Source organism: Phoenix dactylifera, chromosome 18, assembly GCF_051530095.1.
Source record: "Phoenix dactylifera cultivar Ajwa chromosome 18, Ajwa_hap1_PhDact_Kaust_v1.1, whole genome shotgun sequence".
Lineage (NCBI taxonomy): Eukaryota > Viridiplantae > Streptophyta > Magnoliopsida > Arecales > Arecaceae > Phoenix > Phoenix dactylifera.
In genome coordinates this window covers 17,812,661-17,838,169 of record NC_143207.1, presented here as the reverse complement: position 1 = coordinate 17,838,169, position 25,509 = coordinate 17,812,661, and the positions used below count along the sequence as shown (strand labels likewise).

The window sequence follows — 25,509 nt, the reverse complement described above, 5'->3', positions numbered from 1 at the left end:
ATGACAGACGCAAATTGAAGAATGTCTTACAAAATGTAGGGCAGACTACCCAGTTCTCATATTTAAGCCCAATTGTTCACAAGCCAATGATAAAAAGCTGAACGTATTACCCTTCGATTGTAAAAGGGGTGCCATTTTTCACTTTTAAGCTAAACACAGCCTGACCATAATCTTCTCTAGAAAGATATATCGCAAGACAGGGACCTGTTTTCCAAAATGATGGGAGTGAAGAGACGAAAAACATGGACCGAGGGGCATCAAGATCGATTAAAAAAGCGAGGTGATGTAATCATGAGAAAAAAGAAACATAGCCGCACTTTGGAAAAGTAAAAAATCTATTAGGTCTCTTGGTCACCAAGTTCTACATTGTCATTTGCAGATCATGAAAAACACTACAGTTTTCTAATCAGATTCTGCCCGCCACTTAAGCAATAACATAGGGAGTACAGTATTCAATATTATACCGATTCCCTCACTCAAAAGAAAAAAGCTGATTCCTTAAGAACTGAAGAACATCTCAGTGCTCATCATTCGATCAGTACCTATAAGTGATATCCTGTCATGATAGACATCTATGTAGCCAAATGCATTTGAACCAGGAGGACACTCCAGAGCAGCCTCAAGGACACGGTGATGAATGCCATGAGGATCAACCGAGTACCCACCTTTATGATCATGACCAGCAAAGCAAGCTTTCACACATTTATACCGGTGTATCACATCCATTACTTCTTCATAGTTCCAAAGAAGTGCCTCTGAGGATGCTGCTTTAGGATCTAGAGGAACGTGGCAACATATGATTACCTTCTGCTTGCACTTGGTGGAATCTCGGAGGATGCTATCGAGCCAATCTAATTGTTCCTTCCCGACAGCCCCGTTGAACATCAAAAATCTTCTATCAAGGCCAACCATGCCATTTGGGCTGTTTTTATCAGCATTTGGATTCTTCTCCTCCAAAAACTTCCTTGCTGCAATTGAGATTGGATGATCCTGTGGCCAACCAAGGGCACTAAAGTCATAGGCATCTAGAACAATAAACCGGTACTCAGGAGTTGGGGAGAAGTCATAGTATGCATGGCCACTGACAGAAGGCATCTTAAGCAATGCGACTAATTTTTTACGAGGGAGGTTGTAAAGGCAATGGTTGCCGATCATGTGATAGACGGGACCATCAAATTTCTCAAATTCCGTAATGAGTTTCTCTACCATTGTTTGGGACTCATCTTTGGGACAGAACCCATCGACAATGTCCCCAAAGTTGACTGAAAATCTGAGCTTCCTGAGATCATTCCAGCTGTTGACTGCCCTTTGCAGTACCTGAAAGCTGTGCCGGTAGTATCTGGGGACACCCCTGAATGAGCGGCCATCAGGAATATCAGCATACTGGACATCAGATATAACCCCAAAAGAGAAAATTGGCTCCTTCGCATGGCCATTTACTAATCCATTTGCAGTAGTCATTATATGTAACTGGTTTGCCAGCAGATTACGCACTTTGTCAATGTTCCTGCATGTATGTTAATCTTGAGAAAATTAATCACGTATCAGAGCTGAATTAAAAGGATCATAACTACTAAAGAGATTTCTCAAAATGACTGATAACTTATGTACTACAACACAGAGACATAAGGTGAGGGCCTCTTTCATAAATTTAAAACTACATTACGTTATATTTTTCTTTGATCAAAAAGTATTAGTAGAGCAAAAGAAAACTTGTATTAGTTACAGGGTCTGCCACTCACTTCAGAAACATGGTAAAAGATGAACAAGCAGATGTATAAGGGATCCTAAGTTGAGGTAAGTTCTGTTAAAAGTAGACAAAGCAAGTTGTATTCACATTCAAAATGTTGAGAGAGAGAGAGAGAGAGAGAGAGAGAGAGAGAGAGAGATTATCTTAAGCCTAGCCACAAATTTCTTCAAATTATTCAAACACCTTCATATAATGATCATTATGTTCCAACTTGATGAAATTACCATAGAGATGTTTAAATTTTAAAAGGGCAGCCTAGTGCACGAGGCTCTTGCTATTGTAAGGTCTAGGAAGAGTCAGATGAATGTAGCCTTAACCCCATGTGCAGACTGGCCGTTTCCATGATTCAAACACATGACCTCCACGTCACAAGGGAGCAACCTTCCTATTGAACCAAGGCTCGCCCTCATCTCAAGTGCCTTTAGATTTAGCATTTTTTGTCAATTCTTAATAATTTGAACATTTTCAGATATTTTTGGATTTTTTCTATTTCCTAAGATGTCCCAAATAGAATCTAAGACATATCTGCTTTCTTTTATCTCTAGCATTTGTCTAAATTACTGACTAATTAATAAAAATGTTCTTTTGCTTGGCACAGTAATCCTGAATCCTTACTTTGTGGCTATGATCTTGGGTGTGGTCTTCATGCCTCAATGAATGTATTTCAAGTGTAAGATGAGTTCGACAATAGTTAAAGACAATGATTAAGAGCAGGCTTTAGCCAAATCACAGTCAACATGGACACTTTGTTTGTCAGAATTGAAAGACAAAATCACTATAAACACAAACCAGCCCAGAACTGGCAGATTGCTGGCCTAAGTTTTGGAAACCAAACAACTGATTACCCTAATGCTACATTCATTTTATGATGTTATCTGACTTAAAACTAAGCACTGGACACAAACGTTGGTAATATGTGGATCACTGATGACATAGCATTTAAAAGGTCCCAAGCAGAAAACAATGCCTAGAAATTTACAATTGCTCTCTTTGCATCACTCTACATTTATGAACAGAAAAAATGGAAAAGAAATGGAGAAGTATAGTATAATTATAAATACAGAGTTCATTTCTGACCTCAAAATGCCATGACTGGTATAAAATTAAATCTGGTGCCAATCATCTGATTAGCAAATATTTAATCTACCAAAATTTATATTTGCAAAATCTTTATCAAGAATTAAGAATAAAGCTTCCAACAGCATGTGACCAGCATTATGAACATCAGACACAGAACAATCCATTTAAGAGATAAACATAATGATTCTATAATTAAAGACAAGTATGACAAGAAGAATACATACATGACTTCATCATAGAAAAGGAATGAAGTCTTCCTTTAAAAAAAAAAAAAAATCTTTCTATGGTGGAGCACCCCACCCTGGAGAGGACACCATCCCAATGACTTTCCAAAATTAGTTGCCTCACCAAGTACTAGACAGAAAAATGGGATTATGAGTTATGAGTTATGAGTTTTGCTATTATTTATTTAGAGTATTTGCACTAATAGCTCAATGATCGATACTTGCAGCTCAAGTAATGCAAAGAAAATCACCATAGTCACAGATGCTGAAAATTATTAATTACTCATTAAACAATTGTTTATAGTCCATCTCACTATCTTAAAGATACTCAGAAATCACATGCATCTACAAAAGAGTCCCAACTCATGAAACAAATATGCAAGTTAATCAGATCATGATCAAATCATTTACTGGATCTTAATGCTCCCCTTAAAGTTGGATGGTGCATATAGTGCACTAGTCCTTTAGATGATTCAAAAAGAAAGTTGAGAGAAACCTTTTTAAAGTTCTGCAGGTACTACATTTAGAATTATTTTTTTCTCACTTCATGATTCTCATTTCATGAGCCTTCTCCAGTGATCATAAGAACTACCATGAACTTGGAAAGCAGATAAACTCTGATAGGAAATGAAACTGAGAATAAGAAGAAATTTTCTTTTTTCCTATTTTTGGTAAGGAAAGGAGCCCCATGATTCATGTGACAAAAGCGGAACAACAAGGTTAATCCACATGTTGTAATATACGAATGCTTTAATTTGGGAAAAGCTTATAACAACAATTAGTATCCACAGAATATCTTGCAACCAAACTGTACGCATATGACGCCGGTTTTATCTATCACTCCAGATGACTAAATTTTTTCTTTTCCCTTTTATTTTTTAGACCTTAAATCATGCCAATCAGCTAGCAATTCCAGTAAAGTCACCTGGTTCTTTTTGTTTGATGTTTGGCAGTGTCTGTGTTGTAACAACCAAATCGAATTGGAAAAAAGAGTATGATTCCAGTCAGACCTAGTGGACCACAAGCTAGGCCCAGTACAGACTATTAAAAAAATGCTGAATCCGATTCATCATTCAACTCAAGATAACAGCGCTGGAGGTTCACAGCCAATTTAAATCTGAACTAGCAACAGAAAAAAGGTAAGAGCCAGAGAAGATCGGTTAATAATCAAAAGCTCTCAATCAGTCAAATTATTCTAATTCAACATGGATCTGAGTTTCTGAATCTAATATGTTACGGAATCTGAAACCAGATAGAGATCCAATTTGACCATCCAACATTTACTATTTTCATGTACTGCTTAAGATACAGTATACAAAAATGCAAATGTCAGTGAGGATGAATGGAAGTTCAGAGCCCCTAATATTGTTGGCAAAAAGAAAGCCGAGACTAATCATTCCTCCCCTGGAATATGGCATGAATGATTAAAAAGATTATCGAAGATGTCTGTAAAATAATTAAAAATCACCGTGGATAAACTGAATTGGTGCCTTTGAAACTCGAGAATTGACAGAAAATCACAGCAAAATGTAGTAAGGTCGGCAATGCTATTTGAATCAAATGTCAAGCAAAAAGAATGTCCAAACATAAGTCTTTGAGATGTGAATGCTTTAAAAACAAAGAAGAAAACAGAAAGAAAAAGCTGTTGCATTGCGTTGAAGAAAACTATAAAGATGCATCAATAATAGAGTTTGTCCACTGAAATCCTTACTAAGCAACAAGGAAGAGCCTTTCTGCGCGCACCACTGAGGAAAGGAAAGAGGGTAACTTCCTAAATCCATGGAAGGTGAAGAAGCGCTAGCATCATGAATTGGTGTAAGAGCAATGCTATGCGACTCAACCACGGTACCGAAGAAACCTCCATGAACACATGGCATAAGGGAATTGGGGCAATCCATAGGGTTGGTACAATACACAGTGGGATTGCGGTACGAGCAACAATCCCCACAGGACACATAGCAATGGAGCTTAACTTTGAAACCAAGGTTGGGCCCCAAAATATTTTTCCTATTATAAGTACTAAATTATAGAAAAGCATAACATATAATATAAACAGAAGCAATTCTACACCATCAACAGCCTCAAATAATGGATTAAATCCACAACAGTCAGCTATGAATCAAATACTTTCAAATTTTCTTCAAACAACAGCGATAATAACTACAATCTTAAAGCATAAAAACAAAAAATCTCCAAAGAATATAAAATTTCGGCAATAACCAGTTCCATCAGACCATAATAACACCAATTATTCTCGTGCAATGTTAACAGATCAAACGAGAAAAAAGATTATATTTCTTCATAAGGAACTGGAATCAATTAGAAGGAAAAGGAAATTTAAAAAAAAAAGGCGAGACGGGTGGATAGATCTACTCACAGGCGAAGGCGCGAGGGAGGAGGTGGGTGATGGTCTTCTAATTCTCCTCCCCGCTCCTGCTTTCTTCCGCCGTTTCAACCCTTTTTTAACAAGGCAGTTCGTTGTTGCCGTTTCAAACGTCCCAAAACACCGGACGCGTTTCGTGACTCGCCTCTCCGTGTCGAAAATTTTAGACCGCACGATTGTCCAGATCCTCTCCCCATCAACAGCTTCTTGATCATGGCCGTCCATATATTGCCGAGAATACACGGTAAAAAAAAAAAACAAAAAGGAATATTTTGTCCGGCGCGTCTAATCAGGAGGCTTGGCAACTCAATCTTTAATCCAAGACTTTTATCTCGGCTAACGTCTCCTGATAAGAAGATATACATAGAAATTTAAATTTAAAATAAACGGATAAAATCTGATATCTTAAATATATGGTATTTCAGTTTGATCAATATTTTTTAATCGTTTTTTGCTTAAATGTGGGTTTTAATTATTAAATGATAAAATTAATATCTAAATATAGTTTTTTAATCCAAGACTTCCATTTTCTAATCATTTTTTTTCTGAAATATAAGTTTTAATTACTGAATGATAAAATTAATATCTAAATATAGTTTTTTAATCCAAGACTTCCTTCTCGGCTAGCATCTCCTGATGTGATATACATAGAAATTTAAATCCAAGATAAACGGATAAAATCTGATATCTTAAATATATGGTATTTTAGTTTGATCAATATTTTCTAATCATTTTTTTTCTTAAATGTGAGTTTTAATTACTAAATGATAAGATTAATATCTAAATATAGTTTTTTAATCCAAGACTTTCATCTCGGCTAACATCTCCTGATGTGATATACATAGAAATTTAAATCCAAGGTAAACTGATAAAATCTGAGATCTTAACTATACGGTATTTTATTTTGATCAATATTTTCTGATTTTTTTCCTAAATATAATTTTCAATATAGTTTTTTAATCTGGATTTATCATATTGGCCGATATTTCTGTACAAAAATTTTCACCAAGATCTTGAAAAAATTTGATTTTCTCCACAGTTCATCTCGGTCTCTTTTACCATTTACTAAGATAACTAATATCTAGAGGTTTAGAAGTCTTGATAACTAATTTCGGTTTTCCCGAATCCTGCAAGCCATGTCACGGTGGATGGTTACAAATCAAATTATGGAAAATTTATAAATTATGAGATTATGGAAAATTTATAAATTAACCCTAGGTTCCAACGTTCGACTCGATTGCTCTCTTGAAATCACTTTTTTAATTGCCCATGCAAAGGATACCCATGATGTGGTTGTTGGTTCCTCTGACTGTTTCTTAGCCAGGATATGATTTATCCTGTAATTTCCCCTTATATATGACAATAAGGAAAATCTGGAACTGCACTCGGTTTATCTCTTTTCTTCTTATAAGCAAATCTATCATAGCCAGTGTATTACATAAGTTTCCAAGTCAAACTGTGTGGAGTCCATTTCTCTGAGAGCTGAATCCAAAAATCAAATGGTTTATGAAATAAACAGAAAACACTTTTCTCTTTTGTTAGATTATGCATGCAAAGAATCAAGAATTGTATTAAAATCTAGAGCTATTATAGCACAAGATAATAGATTTGCCCCTTGAAATGACTACAACAAGCGCACGCCAGCACTTCACCAGGGACAATTATGTCGCAGAATTTAGAAACCAAGATTGTTCGCCAATATCTCCAGCAGCAGTCTTGGCCAGATGCGTAGGATCCCTAGTGTAAGGCCATTTTAAAATGCGCACAGACGCAGAGAAGCACCAAAATCCAAGGTCAAGCAATCAATTTCACTTAAGAAATCAATTTAACTCACAATCATACTATAAAATATCTTTTATAAAGCATAAATAACTCATTAATGTACACAAGATCAGGGATAAGGCCCATTGGAGACTGGTTAACCTCCAAGAATTCCATTTTGTGATAGTTTAAAATGGTGAGAAAAAAATGAAAAGATGACGCCTTCATAATTTTCACCAGTAAACTTGCTCTGATTCATTATTTTTCTCCAAATGTAGATGGCTCATCATGGAATGTATTTCCAAGCTAGGCGCATGACATTGTCATTTATATATGGCCGCAGATCCCACATGAGGCAGTAGCTTTCTAATTGTGGCGATGATGTACTAAGATTTATGGACTGAATGATATTTTCCTGCAACATATATGATTGTTAAATACATGAAGACTCCGTTCATAAGTAAAATGGAAGTGCAGAAAGTAATAGCGTGAATCGATGTTTACCTGCATAGCATAGTCAAGGTTCAGCATACCATAGATGATCGCCATCATAGTTACATATGACATCGATTTCTCTTGAAGATGTACAGGTTCTATTTCCTCCTAGTAAAATGCAATAAGGGCAATATTTAAGAAGAGAGAAAACATATAAACATTTTCTTATTTTATGAACCACAAGCTAAAATATTCTGATGCAAAGTACATACTTCCATTCTCCTTTTGTCTTTTATTTACTAGGAAATACTTAGCATAAATACTTAGCATGTTATGTATGTATTTTTTTTGGATAAGTAGAATTGATTAATAATCTTCTTTTTCTTTTTGGTACAGAATTGACTAATAATTTTCAATGAACTCTTTTGGATGAGTGAATGTAACTTAGCCATAACCAACAAGGCAACAAGCCTTGTCCCATTATTTGGAGTTGGCTTTACGAATTCTTATTTTTGCCAGTAACTCCTTTTGAGGTCCAGCTCTACTAGTATTGCAAGCTTTCCAAATCTTTCCTTGCACCTTCCATTTGTGCTAGTTTAAGTTTTCATCTACTCTTTGTGAACCCCTAGACAAAAAATCTGCGCTACCTGGAAGTTTATGTCCAGCTCCTAGAATCCATGTTGGGCACAAACTCAAATTGGACAGGCATCAAATACCTGGATACTTTTAAAAATTTTTAACTGTAGCTTTTAGAAATTGGTATACCGACTCCTCCAACATTGAGTTTGACCCACTAGAATAGCGTCAATGGTCAATTATCAAAAATTTTTAAGCTAATTCGGAAGTTAGGATGAGAAACATGCATATTGGAAGACCTAATAAATAATATCTTTTAATGTTTAACTTTATACAAATATATATTCTATACTAGTTAAATTGTTTTTCTTTTACATATCCCTGCATCTCATTTATGTCCTCTTGCCGAGTCAGATACTCGGACACATGTCCTGATCTGGTTCTCATGCCCATGTCCATGGCCATGCAACACTGCATGAAATTGATCCCATCTTCCTAGGGCCTTGTCAGTCTTTGTTGCACATGCCTGTTCTATCTTAATCTATTCTTGCTCACTTGACCCTCAACTGACACAAATACTATGCCTCCTCTAAATTCTAATTCCTCACTCTGCTCCTCTTATATAACCATATATCCACCTTTCTGCTTCATCTACCCTTGATTCTACTGAATGCCTTTGACTGTTTCTCTAATCACTGTATTGTAAATCCAAGTCAATAGACCCAAAAATATGGTCACAAAATCAGTTTCTCATTAATGGTAGAATCTTATATTTCACCATCTTTTGCACTTTTTGTCCTTTTTGTAGCTCCACGAGCAAACTGCAAAGTCAGCCCATTTTAGACCCAGTTAGTCCATGGATCAGGCTCCGCCAAGTCCGATAAACAAAATTATGGCTTGGCCAGACCCAGTTTTCAAACAGGTGGTTTTTTCGACCCAAAGCCCACCCACAGGTCCACAAAATCAGGTCCGACCAGCCCTAGATGAAGTCAGGTCACAGGGTGAGCCCATCCATTTGGAGTCAGTCCTACTCATGCTCATACTATTTCAATCAGCTCTTCAGAGTGTTTTCCTCAACTGATGCAACTAATAAGCCTTCACTCTTTTAGTCATGCCTCTCTATATCCTTTGAGGCTTTACCACACATACACCTCAGCATTCTCAAATGAGCTTGGGTCCTCTTCTTTCTCACAACTCCGAAACTACTCATAATTGCATATCTGTGGTAGTTTTAGCAAGACTAACTTATTGCTAATATATGATCCTCTTGAGCTCTCTAAGTTTAAATTTTATAATCTTCTCAAACTCAATTAGCTATGACTGAACTCATATGTCCAAATGATTACAAGAACAGATCAACAAAGACCACCAAAAAAAAAGTATTATTTGACTGTATTGTTTTATAGGATTGGTCTATAAGCTCATAACTGGGAAGATTACTTTGGATACATATCCTATGATATCTTAACCATCCAACCTTCAGATATGAATTTCCAGATGCCAAGATGCATTGGTGATTTAGGATTAATGAATCTACTCAACCTAGTTCATAATCTGAATAACACACTAAAAGCTACAACGTGTGAACAGCAGAATTTAAATGAAAGGAAAATCTTAAACCATCAAATCCATATCTTAATATATCAGAATCAAATCAGCATACAACAACAAAGTAAGGAAGTTCACATGGACAGTGAAAGCCTACAGTAATAGATCATTTGATAGTCCTCCCATTGACACATGAACTATGGGTTCTGTTTATCTGCGCTAAATCCACTTAGGGATGTCTCTAGCTATAAAACACCTCATGGGCTTCATAAATATGCAGAATACACTGCAAATGATGAAGATGCAAATCCAAGCTTAAATGCTAAAATGGTGGACAAGAGAACTAAGATATTGGTGTCTTGAGAGTGCAAATATATAGTTTTGGGGACAAATGGTGAAATTAAAGATGTTCTTTCACAAAAATTCATTGAATAGGAACTTTATCATGAGAAATGCATGTATACTACCACCTAATATGGATGACATGTAGAGAACATTTCAACTAAGTTATAGAAGATTAAGGTGTTGATGAAATGCTTGCCTTGGAAAGTAATGGGGAAATATGGGTTCTGCTGTTAAATATGCTTACACTTGAAAGATCTCAAGTATAAAGAGAATCACAAATGGTGAAACATTATAATGTTACATAGATGCTAAAATAAAGCTCAAGAAACGTTCACTTTATGGAAGTTCAGGGTCCAAGCTAGTGTCATAGTTTTTAATCATTACTAACGTGGACTAAAGCACACTTCATTACAGGCCATGAGTTACTGGTGTCTTCATAATCTATATGGTGGGAAATTTTCGTGTAACTATTAAAGAAGTAAAATAACTGAGATTAAACAATTAAGAGATTGCAGAATGCTTTTTATACCTCAAAGGAAGTTACTTGATCTCCCATACTCTCACAAGAATACTTGTCCAAGAAAAGTGATGCACTTTGATTTGTCATCCGTGCAAGACCAATTGCATCCTCCTTGAGGCGTTCAAGTTCATCAAGCAAAACCTTAACTGAAGTAACACAGATTCAACACAATTGAGCCCATGCATATAGATCACAAGCACACAATCTGCATATTATTAGATTATTGAATTCAGATTTCAGAGCAATATAGACATGGTTCTCATGCTTTTCAAGAAGAGGAGAAAGGACCACCAGAAAGAGAGCAATAACATTATAATTTTTGTGTAATTCAACTATGTACGCTGCATGTGTATGCATATCCATACTATAAGTAATGCATATATTGCATGCATGCATACATTACATACATGCACAGATACATACATACTTCTTGTCTTCTTGTGAATTTGAGTTTTGTTAGTCAACCTTCAACTTTTAGGCTTAAAATTTTCTCCTTTTCTTGTTTGTTTTGTTTAGCATACTCATGGAAGCTGCAAGATTAAAATAAACAACCTGTCCTCATCCTTCTTCCTGATTTACTGTATATTGAGTTGAAATTGTTTTCCACCCAGTGGAACAAAAGCTTTTATATTAGTCCATTCTAAAATCTAGCATTCTTTTGCCTTCTAGAGGTGGTTGTTCTTATTATGTAATTTTATCGATGATCATCCCATTTATAATTTTACTGCACCAATCTAGTATTTATAACTATGGTTTGATCGTGTTGTTGATTGACCAATAAAGATTTATAATTTTGACAGAATTCATCAGTACCATTATACACATCTCTTATGAGTCGTGACACCCTTTATGCTTGAACTTTACAAATAGAATCATTAAGAGGATATATTATGGCATTTCTGAGACTGCTAGCATATTATTCATATTCTTTGCCTCGCAGATCTTGGTTGAGGCCATCCTCACCTGCACTTACCTAATGTTTGAAACTACAGTCGCAATCAAATATTTTGACTGGACTCGATCTGAAACAGACCTTGGTTTTGGGGTTTTGGTCAATGTCAGCCAATTTCAGCCAATTTCACCCAAAAACAGATAAATCAAATTTAGACCCTACAAAGGAAAATACACAAATTCTTATTTTTTTAAAATTTTTATCCTTGTTTCTTTCTTCTTCAGCATACTTTTCCTTTGGATGTTGGCAGCTGCATGTGCCTACATAAATCTGCAACAAATGAATAGACCGAAGTAGGCAAGCTCAAAGCCATGGTCCTACAAGTTGGGTTTACCCAAACAACCTAAATGGTTAGGTATTTCCTGCTCAAATAATATTTTTCTGAAAATCCTTGCTAGTTTTAGATTTTGGCTGCAACTCGAAAAATGAAAAACCAAAACATTCCAGTTTGGCCATATGAATCTAAGACCAAGTTTGATTTCACAGTTTACACTGAGATTGATCAATAGGACCAATATATTGTAATATAGGCAATTCGTACTAATCTTTAGCCATTCATCATATTTCCTGAATTTCGAGAATCATTTTCTCAACGTTAAACTCTTTCTTTTGTGATTTTTGAGAAAAATTGGAGGTATTACAATTTTAAGTTTTTAAGAAAGTTGAAGAATTAAGTTTCTTGTTAGCTAAGGCTATCATGAGAAACATATAGATTATCCAGAGTTAAAATGCCAACAAACAATAAAATGATAATATGTACACTCTAAAATGCAATCAATATTGGTTTTTTAATGTTTTTATTATATTTTAAAATGCTAAAAGTTTTTATTATTTTAGCACCAAAGCACCAAACAAATACACAAACATGGCCCTTACTGAGCACTGTAGTATAACTTGTTGAATTTTGTTTTTCTCAACTTGTTTTCTTTTAAGTCATCTTTTCTATTCTTTGGACATTTTTTTATATTATTTTAGCTATTTTTGGCAGAAAAATGGAAACTTGAGCTGAAATTGCTCCTCAAAACCGACACTTGATTGGACTGTCAAAAACCAGAACTGAAACTAAGTGTTCAAACTCCATCTTGGAGCTTATATGCTTATACGAACCACACTCCCACTTTGTCTCTCTATAAGAATTATCTATATGGTTCTATGGTGTCACCCATATCTACGAGCACCACCATACATTTGGGTGTACATGTTGCATATTTCTTCCTTGCAAACACAGAGAGCCTACACTTTAGACTGATAAATGTATCATTTTTCGGGGTATATCTGAAAGCAAAAAGATTATTAGCATAGCAATCTCACTATTACAGAGCTTGACATCCTGTTGTGCTTCCCTTGGGCTTGCAAAACATAGGTCTAGCACCATGTCACTAGATATTGACCTCCTTGTTGCATTAGCCATTTTTCACATATAGTCCTATTAACCAACATAATAAGGAAAACAAATATGAAAGGAAAAAGGGCTCTTTACAAATCTATTCAATATGTTTTAACAATAACAGATTAAAAGAACTATAAGCTAAAGAATATTAATATTTATCTGGCATTTTCTTATTTTATGCTATGTTTAATTTGCAGTACATTTCTCTTAGGTTCCAATTATTGTAAACTCTATAACCAACCTGTAAAGATTAAAAGCATAAACATAAAGCAGACATGAAATGATACTTGTTATATATGCAATATTCAACAGTTCAAAAGTATTGATTGCATGTGATAATGGGATATGGGAGTCACCTTTTAGTAAATGTTCTTGAAATCCTTGTTCACAAGAATGCACTTCTATAAGAGTATTCATAAGAACAAAGTAAAATCAATAAACCCATCGACATAATTGAAAAAAATAAAAACAGTATTCTTACTGAAATCAAAAAAATTATAATTATTTTACATTATAATAATCAAAGATATGTCAAGCATGATGCCTATACAATCTTCATATAATAGTCCCATCCTTCCTTATATTTGCCAAAAGAAATCCAACTTTATGCCTCAAGGTTGTCATGATTGTTGTCTAATAGTCTTTGATGAAGGCTCTTGAAGTTCAAAGGAAAAGTTCATATTTATTGAAGAGAGCAACCCATCACTCCTTTGTTGTGAGGGCTAAAGCAAATTAATAATAGAAACGACATGCTTAAAGAAAACTAAATCAATTCTGGCTGTAATTCCTAATACCTACAGGATGCTTTCCTTCATAATAAATGGAAAGAGTTTTTGCCTTTGCAACTTCATAAGTCATAACCATAGAATAATCAATAAGATGAACCTGAAATTTCAGATATAATTGGTATGGAGATAATGTTGAAATTATAATCATGTAACCTTTTCATTTTGGAAAAACATTTGTTGATAATTGTTGAAAAAAGTATATACATAGAGCATTTTTCTTGGAGTTTTTAATGGAGAAATCTATTGTAATCCAAACAGGCCTGTTGAGAGAGATGATTGTCTAAGATTTTATGAGTTTGGCGTAAAAATCAAGTCCGCTGCTAACCATCAGGACACATCTCCACAATCAAGCAGTTGAGTTATCCAAAAAGACCAATTGAAGAGAAACATGGCTCCACAAGAGATTGATCACCTTGCTAAATAGAGCTGTTCTTGATATCAATTTGAAGATATTAGCGAGATTATTATTTCCTAAACACATATCATATACCTCTTTGGATGTTTTAAGGAACATCAAATTGGTTCTATTCAAAACAAAAAAAAAAAAGAAACATCAAATTGGAGTTTGTTTAAGGCACCATGCTATTTCTTAACCAAGTCATGATTGGTGCATGGTCTAGTCTGTCATCAGTAACTTTCATTTGACCTTTAAGGTGGAGAAGTATAATCTTTCTCCTTACAGTTTGCCTAACGCCTTTAAATTAATTGACAACTGGAAGTATTTTTTCCCCCTCAACTTGATGGTGGTAATAGATTTCTTTAGGTATGGCACTGAAGCAAGATACCAGAAAATGGATACTCTTTCTTAAAGATTCTTATAATTAATCTTCTCAACTAAGGGCCGCAATGGAAGGCAAATACAAACATTCTAAGCAAGGAGCCAAGGACTACAAACAAAACCTACGATTTAAGGGAATGCAGGCTTTCTTACAGATTATTCCATCATAATCCTTGAGAATATTTATTAATAATTTTTTAACATTTTTTACTAAGTTTGTGTCCATTTTTTTCTGGATGAACAATCACCTAAACCTCGAAAATGGGAAAATACAAGATTAATAGCCGAGAATGAATATCAAAATCAGGATAGGTAAAACGTTTGTGTTTTCATGTTTTCCAAATTTGATATGCAAGCAGACATTTTTTTAGGTAGTTCAAGTTTCTCAATACTAAAGTAAGATCTCTCCTTGCCCTTACGCTATTCAGCCTTAAAATCAATAGTCTACGTATCAAAAAATTCTCAGAATAGTGACTTTTATACAATCAGTGAATCCATCATAATTTAACAAGAACACCAAACTAAATTTTAGACAAGGCATTCAAACCGTTTCACCAATAATTAAAACATGAAATTTCTTCTTCTCAACACATACTAAGACCTCTCTTCTAAGCAGGTTGTCTGTAGAATATTAAGGAACTCGTGCAAAGAATAGAAAAGAAAAATAATTCAGTAAAGGAAATAAAACCCATAGCCGCAATTGCAAGGCTCCCAAGTGAAAAGAACTAGAACTCGTGCATTAGTAGACATCACTCATTAAGTCAATAATTGCTAATATAACATTCTCAAGAGGATGTTTCTGTTCCAAAAATAAATTTGGAAGGTGAGTACGGGAAAGACCATATTTAAAGATTTTTCTGATGGAAAAAAGGATTCATAACATTTAAAGCAAATAAGGACACGAATAAACTATAATGCAAATGTGATCAGCTTTGAAGATTGACTGCATAATAATTGATGTATATGCATTATATGACATGCTGATCAAAGTTGCTTAACATTAATTAATTGTTTCTAGAATGATTGATCAGGAATACAAGTTTTGCAAATTAAAATTATTAGAGCAGCTGCCTCTAGACAGAATCAATTTTCATCATTTAATCTACAACATGACATTTATGTTTATAAACATAAGTAAATACCTGCATAGAAAATCTACAAACCTTATATCCTTATCCAGGCATCTTCTAGAAACCCAAACTGCATATTAGCAATTTAATCGCTACACCTGATTAGATACTTAAGGCTATAAAAACTTACACTTGATTATGTTTTGCATGTTTTGGTTGGGATGTTTGCAACCAGCTTCAACATATGACTTCATTCTGTTCGTGCAATTAGCTTTAATTATGTCATCGACCATCTCAGATGTCTTATGAAGTTGAGGTCTTCTAAACATCTCTGTGCAGAAGGAGATATATTTTAGATTATAAACAGCATCTTCAAAATAAAAAAGCCTACTACAGAACCGTAAAACTCATGGACCTCACTTGTTGTTTACTATGCACTTTTTCTGCTTAAAGATATAGAAGCTTGTCATGGGTAAAGAGATATGCAACGAAAAAAATTAATTCAACATAAAACAGGTACAAGAATTCAATGGCATGCAAGCATGCAACCACACACAATCTGGAAGCCCAGTAAAAAGAAAGCAAGGTATCTCTTGACCATGATAAATCAATGCTCATCTGAACTGAACCTAAAACATATTTTTACACCCTTTTTTGGGTGCTGTCCCAGCCTCTGTCCTCTATTAGTTAAGTACATGTCATACTAGCCAGTGACCTGCATGGGTACAGGCACTGTTATTTGAATCCTTGGTAGGCAAAGGTATCCAAATTTTAGTTAGGGCATTTACGATTGATATTCAAAGCTGAAGTCTTCAAATTAGCTTCAAATGTAGGAGGGTATAAAGACTACTTATATTAAGTTGGTTATAAGTTATAACTATAAAATTTATGGTAAAACAGCAGTTTAGTTTTTGTTGATATTTTGACATTCTTTGGCTAGGCTGGAATAAGGACGTAACTTGTTTCATGGCTGGTTGTGATTTGTCCATGTCAGCTGTTTCATTGATATTTTAGGAGCATTATTTTTTCAGTGTTCAAAACTTAACCAATAATTCAAACACTGCCCACACAACCACCCTTTAGCAAAGAATGGTGGGGTGGGGTGCCCCTGCTTCAACAACTTGGCTAAACATCCAACAACTTGTCAGTGAAATGATAAATTGAATATGATCTCTGTGATAAAGCGAGGACCCAGTTTTTGGTAGAAACATACAGTTTTGAACTAAAAGGTGCAGGGAAATGAAGTTAGTCTTAAAACTACAAATATTGGAAAAGATATGGTGATTCGGACTTGTCTCTCATATCCTGGGCATATAAATCACTGTGAAATGCCATAGAAAATTAGATTACAAATTTTGAGCCTGAAAAAATGTCTTTAGAAAAAAAACCTCCATGTTTTGTTGCTCGTTCATGTGCCTCACTGTCACCAACAATCATATATTGCATCATCTCTACTGTGAGGCACAAATAAGTAGCCTCAAGTTGATCTCATGCATGCGTCCCATATATAGTTCTTGCTAAAACTACTCAGAAATCATGACAACGATATGTACGCCAATATGCTGCCTTTACTATTTTGTGGTCGATCTTCCTATAAAGTGCTGCATCCCTTTCTGTCACAGATTAGGTGAATCCTAGAGCTAGCAATGTTGCGTGCAGACCATTTCATACCATGGTTGAGAATCTTTTTACCGATGAGCTTGGAAATACTTCTAGTGTTGATGAAATGCACTTGGCAGCACTTTTTTTTCTTAAAAAGAAAAGGCATATGTATAGTGATAGTCCTGATTCACACTTGCAATTCCATGAATAGAAATAATCTTGATTATTGATTAATAAGGCAAAACTTACCTACTTCTCGGTGGAATCCAATAAGAAACTGTTTTCCTACTTCAACCAGCTCATCGAACTTTGCAATTCTACAAAACATTGTCATCCATGATTTCAGAGTTCAAGAAAAATTTACCATAATCACTTAAATATGAAATGAAAAACAGATGAAATGCAATGAAAGCAGTTCAATTACATGCTTAAGGTCAAAAGAAACAGTACCCCCCTTAAGTGAACTAAACAATTAGGCCACAAGAAGAACTGACTTCTTAGATAGGTTTTGTTAAACTTGTTTATAATTTTATAGATTTCTTCTTAAACTAGTTTTAGTTGATTTAAAATATCTTTTATTTTATTTTGGGGGAAAACTGCTAGTAACTCATGCACCTTGTAGAGGCATGATCATTCTAACTTCTAAGGAAAGCATTTGTGGATGTGTCTCAACCTGTCAGATCTTCCTGAAACCCTTTTCCCATTACTACAGACACATTACTAGCTTCATCTAATTTACTTTTCTGCCTAGTATTTTATATCAGGCTTTCATCCGAAATGGCTTTAAAAAGGGCTTGTTAAGCGGATCACATATGGCAGAATTATGACAGTTGAGAACTCAATAGGCAATACAATGACCTCTTACTTGAACACTGGCATTTAATGACTGTTATAAACTTTCCTGTAAATAATATAATCCTCAAAAGGCTACTTAGCGAGGGGAAACAAATAGTCTGATTGTAATTGGATCGAGATTCGTATCTCAATAAGGAATGGACAAGCATTGTCCTCCAATTAGGATTGATGCACATGAATTTAACCTTCTTCATATTTCAACAGTTCCAACTCAACTTTCCTGCACCTCATCCCTCAGAAAGACAAGCAGAGAAGACATCCAGCTACAGATCCATCAGCCTATAGAAAGGATAGGCTATTCATTTTATTTTTTTTCTCCTGGCATGCAATAAGGATATCCACAATGACCAAGATGTTAATTTTCCACTCATTTTTGTTAGAATTAGCTTCAAGAAAAGATTTCCAGGAAACGCTAGTAGAGGTGAGCTAAACATTCGATTCAATCCACGGGACTTAAGGATTGCTCTCTGCAAGGACGAGAAACGAATGGACCAACAAAGAAAAGTTTCCCCCATATACAAGTGCAATCTGATTCCAAATTCTGAGAATAAAAGGTAATATATTGTACGATACCGACTTCAAATAATACAAGTATAGATTCAGAATTAACCTCGTCATGAAATCTAAGAAAACACCATAAGACTTCTCCTCCAATTCCGACAGCTTTCTCTGCACCTCGCTATCCATAATAGAACCTGAAAAACAAGAGAGGTGAGTCGGAAATTTTGTGCAGGAGGGAGGAGGAGGAGGAGGGGGAGGAGGTCGGCCAGCCGCCGAGGAAGAGAAAAGGGGAAATATCTGTAGGTTTTTATTTCTAAATCGGGCCTAAAATTCTGGGCTTAGGAGACTATCGGGCCGAAAACTTAATAAGGCCCGCATAAAAATCGGGCCAGGCTCCGCAAGACAGGCTTTTCTTTTCCTCCAGTCTATCCTCTAGTTGTTGTTGTTATTATTATTATTATTATTATTATTATTTTACTGAAACAAAAAGGAAAGTAGGGAGGAAGGAACAAGCCTACCTTCGCGTAGCAAAACTATGCGCTTTCTTTTACTTGTTTTTGCGGAGGGAGAGTGTTACATGGAGGAAGGCAAGTCTCAAAAGAAAAAACAATTACACTCTAAACAAAACTACAATCATAAGACTTGGCAGCCATCAAATAAGTTAAATGAGGGGGAAGAATTTCCATTCTCCAGCACTGGCCTTCAGCAGCAACACCAGCATTTTCTCACCAATTGGCTGATTGGTTACCTTTCCCAAATATATGTGTTACTTCGGATGCCTGTGAAGCCTTTTTAATCCACCATATGTCCAATGAACTACTTTAATAAGCATATCCCTCTCAATCTAGACTTGAGAAGCTTTATAGATGTAGATTTATGCATACAATCATCATCTTAATTCGTCATTTAGAGTATGTTTGGATGATTAGGCTAAAAATTCTATAAAATTTATGGGTTGGGTTAGTACAACTTACAGCAAAATTATAGAAATATAGATTGGGTTAGGTTTATATTCATAAATATCCAGAAGTAGCTTTGGAGTAGGCCGGTCCGTATCCCATAGGAAGAAAAAAAAATATTTTTACTAATTGTACTGGTCTGACTCATGAAGCGTATAGGATTTTCAGCTCAATCATCCAACCAAGCCAGGTTTTAAAAGCAACATGAATCAGCTATACTTGAATGGTATCCGGTAATATTAGGGGTGGCAATCAGGTCGGGTCGGGTCATAAACGGGTCGGGTCACATGCAAGTCGGGTCAGAAAATCATAAACCTGAACCCGACCTGTTTATTAAACAGGTCAGAAACTACAACCTGAACCTGACCTGTTTAATAAACAGGTAATCCGACCCGATCTGTTTAACCTGTTTAATAAACAGGTAATATATTCCAATCCGACCCGACCAGTCAAAACAACTAGATGAAAAACAAAAAAGAACCAAAAACAAGTGCTAAATAATTCACGAACCCAATTTTCTGGTCACCTGTCGAAGACTCGAAGCCAGTCTATCCATCATCCAAGTAAGGCTGCAAATGGGTCGGGTCGACCCGAGACCCGATCCGGCCCGACCCGTGTGGACCCGACCCGACCCGAATTTTAGGACCCGCGGGTCCGGGTCGGGTCCTAAAATTGGACCCGAATCATTTTATGGGTCGGGTCTGGGTTTACCGAACGGACCCGACCCGACCCGAATAGACCCGAAGAGAAAAAGAGAGGGGAAAAAAAAGCAAAAAAGAGTTTTTTTTTCTTTTTTTTTGTATGGGTCGTGGTATTATTGATCCGTCTGGATCCTCTCTCGATCTATTATATTGTTGATACCTCAAGTGTCTCGGTAGCTTGCTTTTTTTTTTCCTTCTATTTTTTTGTTTCTGTTTTTTTTTAACTTTTGCAGGGGTGAAGTGTGGGAACACTCAACTGAATATGGGTCATGTGCCAGTTTTCTGCAATGGAATTGGATTTTGGAAGAAGGTCTGGGATTTTTTTAGTCTTCGTGAGAGGGGAGCTGGGAGACACCAAGTTCCGTCCAATCAGTCATATGGACAAAAAATAGTGCGATATGAAATTTGGCTTGTAGACCGACTTACTTAGTAAGTCCGGGGCCATTATTCTGGCTGGAGGTCAATTGCAAGTCTTTCAAGTCATGGGTCACCCAGCACCTCATAATTATGATGTGACTAAATTAGATTTGTCCAAATTATTTTCTAAAAGCATAAAAAAATTGGACCCGCTTCGGACCCGAACCCGACCCGACTCGGACCCGACACGACCCGACCCGACCCGATCTTCAACCGGGTCGGGTCTGGGTCCAAAATTAGGACCCGAACAAAAAATCGGGTCGGATCGGGGTCACCCAGGACCCGACCCGACCCATTTGCACCCCTACATCCAAGCATGCGATTGCACGGGATAAGAGCAAAATCTTGAGGGGAAAAAAAAAGCCGAAAGCAATCTAGAAGGATTGCCAATTTAATTCAATAAACCAGCTTTCCGATACTCAAGCCCCAGTTCTCAAAAATCCAGTCATCCACACACAATAGATCACCAGAAATTCAGAGAAAAAATAGATAACCACGGAGATGAGAGATGAGATGAGGAATCGTGCAAGATGACCTTAGATTAGTTGCAGTAGAGCTCGAGGCCCATGCCGTCGTGGATCTCGTAATCGCGGAGGGTGATATGGTCCTTTGGAATGCAAAAGATAAAACCCTAAGAAAATAAACGATAAGGAAGATTTTTGCCCTAGATGATCCACCTCCTTCCCCAAGGTGGAAAAAAGGCCCTAAGGAAGACAAGAAACGTACAAACGGAAAGAGGAAAGGAAGAGCGAGACGAGAAGGAGGTAACGGAGCGCTCACATGGCGGTTGCCGAAGAGAATCTTGACGGAGTACTTGTGCGGGGCGGAAGTGGCGGTGCCCTCGTCGCCCCTCTCTTCCGATTACCCTGCGGAGATGCTTCTGCGAGGAGGAGGAGCCGAGGAGGCCTGCGCTGCGTTGCCCTCAACCTCCGCAGTGATTGAAACGGGAACGAGGGAGGCGGAAGTAGTCGGCACGAGAGAGGAGAGGGCGGAGGCGGAGCCGCGGAGGTCCGGAGGAGAGGGGAAGAGGGACAGGCAAAGAACTCGGGCGGCACAAAGCTAACCCTAAGCCTAAGGTCCCTAACTGGCTAACCCTAAGGAGAATCAAGAAATAAGAATGGAGATTGGAGAACGGACGGTGGATTTCAGCTCGCGCTGAAATTAAAATTAGGCCGAGGCGGGCCGCGGGGAGTTGGGCCGAGGCGGGGGATTGGGCCAGCCCTAAGCCTTATTTTGTGGGTTGTGGCCTTTATCTATCAGCCCAACAATTAAACAGGTTATACGGGTTAAACGGGTCAGACATCTAAAACCTGTATCCGACCCAATTAATAAACAGGTTAAACGGGTCAACCTGTTTACAACCCGAACCTGTTTAGGCCAAACCCAAACCTGTTTATGGCGGGTCGAACACGGGTCGGATTGGCGGGTCGGGTCATATTTTGCCACCCCTAGGTAATATACGCACCACCTGCAGTTGAATTCCTCACAAACCCATCAAAGTTGATACTTAAAGTGTAGGAGACTTTTAAGTGTAGAGGGTTACATTGACCAGGCCCATCCCAATGCCATGTTGTGACAAAGAGCTCACTTTTTTGAGCAGCAGGAAATTCACCTGCAAACAGTTTAGCTTTAATACTCATCATTCGAGTAGATACTTCCTTCTCTCTTTTTTTTTTTGGTTGGAAAACTCTCATTGCAGGTAGACGAAATCATATATCCTCTGTACGTTAGCCATGCCTTTATATTAACTTGCATCCCTTGCTAAGATGCACCTTGAATTATTCCTCTAACTTAGCTAAAGTTCCCTGAAATATAGCTGATATTGATCACTTCGTTCCAAACATTATTAGCAAACTGACATTTAGCCATCACATATTCCACAACCTCTACTTCCTCCCCACAAAATGTCTACATCTGGTTTGACAATCCTTTATCAGCAAGGATGGGTTTACAGGGAATCCTGATCTACATCAACTGCCACCAGAAGAAGCAAACTCTAAGAGAGATGCGAGCTTTCCTATCACTTCATTCCAAACATATTAGATGCTACTTTCTTTGGAAAAATAGCATCCCATGTTCCACTTCTTATCCAATGTAAGTATATCTAAAACCTTTGGATCATCATAAGCTATTATCCATATTTAAAGGCATCAGCAGTCCACATTCAGATATGTTACTTCACCTCCATAAGTGTTATGCTTTCACTTAAGAAATCCCAACAAAATCTACCAATCAGAAAAGTTTTTTTTTTTTTTTTTTTTTTGTTCAAAGAAAAAGGTGCACTTCTAGAATTCTAAACACAAAATGAATTGGAAACAGAAAAAAATACATGGACAAAAGGGTTCGGGGAGGTAGATATAGGATTAGGGTTCATGGGAGGTAGATAACCGGTGGAATGATTAAGTCACTGCTGCTACGTTTTGAGAAACATATGCAAGGTAGTGTTCATATAGAATCTTAGAACAGTTATAAAATGACAAAAAAAAGCAAAAAGAAACATATCTAAAGGAGCGAAAGCAAGGGTTTATTATTTACCAATTCCTGATGAAGTGTTTATCATTTACACATCTAATTTCTCGTACAGTTTAGTATGCACATAAGCCATGCATGATCGCATCACAGGTTACCCATCCGTTCGGATAGAATAGGAATCGTCACTCATACCTCAGAATTAGCATATATGGACTGTTCGGGATCATCACAACGATTGCTTTATAACCACCTTTCATAAAGCCCTGCCATCCAAGGCACAAAAGCTAAAACTTAACCTAGAACTTGATCGATCGAGCCAAAAGGACATTCCTCAGCCCCACCACTTCTTCTGGCCCCCCGATTCCACACTCTTCGTTGTAAAGTAGCCGAATGGCATCACCTGCTTGCTTTCATCTGAAACATATCCACAGTTCTTTGAGCCCATCTGATTCCTTGCCCCCATCCTTTCTTTTCTTTTCCTAGCTTTCCACCTCCCTCATTCTTCTCTTCTCTTCTCCCACCTATAGGACCTTTCATCCATCCATTCATCCACCACCACCACCACCACCACCTTCCCTTCCTCCTCTCTTCTTCTCTACGTCAGGTCACTCATCACCAGTACACAAATAGGAAGCCAAGAACACCACTCCAGACCAATGCCAAGAGAAAGCCAAGAACAGCACTCCCAAAGCCGCGGAACCCACCCAAGGCATCCCAAGCTCGGGCGGGGGCAGCCCACCCACCCGGCCTGGTGGTTCGCCGGGGCCTGCTGCGCCCTCATGTGGACCATCATCATCCTCGGCGGCCTCCTCGTCCTCATATTTTACCTCGTCTTCCGCCCCAAGAGCCCCCGCCTGGACATCCAGAGCGCCACCCTCAACGCCGCCTACCTCGACACCGGCGGCCTCCTCAACGCCGACGTCACGATCCTCGCCAACTTCTCGAATCCGAACCGCAAGGTGAACGTGGCCTTCAGCTACGTGCAGGTGGACCTCTTCTTCCTGGGGACGATGGTCGCGTCGCAGGCGGTGGAACCGTTCGCCGAGCGGCATAGGCAGTCGGCGCTGAAGAACTTGCACATGGTGGCGAGCGAGGTGGCGCTGCCGCGGGAGGCCGCGGAGGAGTGGCGGCGGGGGACGTCGGAGGAGGGGGTGGCGCTGGAGTTAGCGGGGAGGTTCAGGACGCGGTCGGACTTTGGCAAGTGGATCCACTTCACATACTGGCTCTATGGGCGGTGTACCATCGTGATCGGCGCGCCCCCCAGCGGAGTTCTGATATCCAGCCGGTGTAGGACGAAACGCTGAAAACAATCGATCGGGTGGCTTCATAAATTTCTACTTTATTAGTTAATCTTTTTAATCTTTGCTTTGCTCGCCCGTGAGCACAGCTAGATGGAAGTGGTTCTCTATATCCAATGGAAATGGATGATTCGAGTGAATGACTGATTAGAATTTTTGGACTTGCTAAATTTGGTAAGACACGCATGAATCAAGATGCAACGGGCGATAGGTTGTTGCTGTCCGACTCTCACCTTGAGTAAATTTTATTCAGAAAGTAGTCAGATTCTGCAGCAATTCCCTAACTAAAGCACTCGTGATGGCTGACAAGTAGAACCTGAGACGATTTATGATGCAATAAGGGTTGCTAAAAGCTACAATTTTGATTTGTTCAATGTTGTACCCTAAAAGGAACTAATAAATCGAATCCCACTCTTTACACATGAGGAGAAAGATTACTAATCCCCAAAAAGAAGCAAAGGATAACCGATCCTAAAGCTTTACTCCCGATTATGTCCCATCTGGTTTAGTATGGTCAGTTCATCTGATTTTGTATACCGCTAGCAGCTCAAATTACCTATAAAAACTTAAAGGGGAGTTTGCCTAATTTGGAAAACAAAAGGCGCATAAAACTGATCAAACTGGACGGCCAAATCAATAAACTATGAACCTCAGGCCTGACAATTATCCAATTGCGCCGTACCTCAAGACGGTTACGCACAAGCGGGATTTATTATGAGAAATATTACTTTGACAATGCAGGTGGAAAACTCTGTATGGGACCGGGCGCAATTTACTCGGTTCGATCCTCATTTACCTTTCGTCCAACACATTGGTGCCCATTGCAGTGCTACGGTGTTTGGAGCATTGGTTCTGAGATTTCATTTAGTGGGGGCCGGGGGGCAACAGTGGTGTCCATCTCCGGCATGGGACACGATCTGCCAGCCGCCCCACAGTGGTGGCCTAGGTATCCATTCCCTGGTTGAGCGGCGGGACATCTTCTCCATCCACCAGGATGGCAGCAAGGTTCATATTGGAGCCGTCGAGCTTCTGGAGCTCTATGATGAAGGCTAGTTATGGGGAACCGACGGACCCGCATGTTCATGCAGGTAGGCACATAGCAAG

The 25,509-nt window shown here is 37.8% G+C and overlaps 3 protein-coding genes across 8 annotated transcripts; 1 reads left to right on the top strand and 2 right to left on the bottom strand.

Moving 5' to 3' along the window:
* Nucleotides 1-317: 317 nt before the first annotated feature.
* Nucleotides 318-5,535, bottom strand: LOC103719827 (manganese-dependent ADP-ribose/CDP-alcohol diphosphatase-like protein). 2 transcript variants are annotated; one of them, XM_008809245.6, is made up of 2 exons: nt 5,432-5,535; nt 318-1,507 (listed from the first exon to the last, which is right to left on the bottom strand). In XM_008809245.6, exon 2 carries the CDS (start codon nt 1,459-1,461, stop codon nt 499-501), a length of 963 nt encoding a protein of 320 aa, XP_008807467.3. In that variant the 5' UTR covers nt 1,462-1,507; nt 5,432-5,535; the 3' UTR covers nt 318-498. The 2 variants fall into 2 exon arrangements, with proteins under 2 accessions (XP_008807467.3, XP_088570431.1); XM_088714305.2 differs by having other exon boundaries at nt 318-1,523; nt 5,432-5,485.
* A 1,741-nt stretch (nt 5,536-7,276) lies between these two features.
* LOC103719828 (FAD-binding protein) lies at nt 7,277-21,731 on the bottom strand. 5 transcript variants are annotated; one of them, XM_026809521.3, is made up of 9 exons: nt 21,416-21,717; nt 21,171-21,266; nt 18,668-18,752; nt 17,452-17,519; nt 15,791-15,931; nt 13,321-13,362; nt 10,632-10,768; nt 7,703-7,801; nt 7,277-7,613 (listed from the first exon to the last, which is right to left on the bottom strand). In XM_026809521.3, the coding sequence occupies exons 3-9, from the start codon at nt 18,742-18,744 to the stop codon at nt 7,485-7,487; spliced, it is 693 nt and encodes a 230-aa protein (XP_026665322.3). In that variant the 5' UTR covers nt 18,745-18,752; nt 21,171-21,266; nt 21,416-21,717; the 3' UTR covers nt 7,277-7,484. The 5 variants fall into 5 exon arrangements, with proteins under 5 accessions (XP_026665322.3, XP_038987354.2, XP_008807468.3 ...); XM_039131426.2 differs by having other exon boundaries at nt 21,171-21,242; XM_008809246.5 differs by lacking the exon at nt 21,171-21,266 and having other exon boundaries at nt 21,416-21,731.
* Nucleotides 21,732-23,627: 1,896 nt separating this feature from the next.
* On the top strand, nt 23,628-24,546 carry LOC103719836 (NDR1/HIN1-like protein 26). Its single transcript, XM_088714080.2, has one exon. The coding sequence runs from the start codon at nt 23,764-23,766 to the stop codon at nt 24,409-24,411; it is 648 nt and encodes a 215-aa protein (XP_088570206.2). The 5' UTR covers nt 23,628-23,763; the 3' UTR covers nt 24,412-24,546.
* The last annotated feature ends 963 nt before the right edge of the window (nt 24,547-25,509 follow it).

Bases quoted from the DNA above. Each gene is read 5' to 3' on its own strand.
- LOC103719827 (XM_008809245.6), bottom strand. From the start codon at position 1,461: ATGACTACTGCAAATGGATTAGTAAATGGCCATGCGAAGGAGCCAATT.
- LOC103719828 (XM_008809246.5), bottom strand. From the start codon at position 18,744: ATGGATAGCGAGGTGCAGAGAAAGCTGTCGGAATTGGAGGAGAAGTCT. The intron at 17,520-18,667 runs GTTAATTCTGAA...AATGTTTTGTAG, and splicing joins TTCTTAGATTTCATGACGAG to AATTGCAAAGTTCGATGAGC. The intron at 7,614-7,702 runs GTAAACATCGAT...TATATGTTGCAG, and splicing joins ACCTTGACTATGCTATGCAG to GAAAATATCATTCAGTCCAT.
- LOC103719836 (XM_088714080.2), top strand. From the start codon at position 23,764: ATGCCAAGAGAAAGCCAAGAACAGCACTCCCAAAGCCGCGGAACCCAC.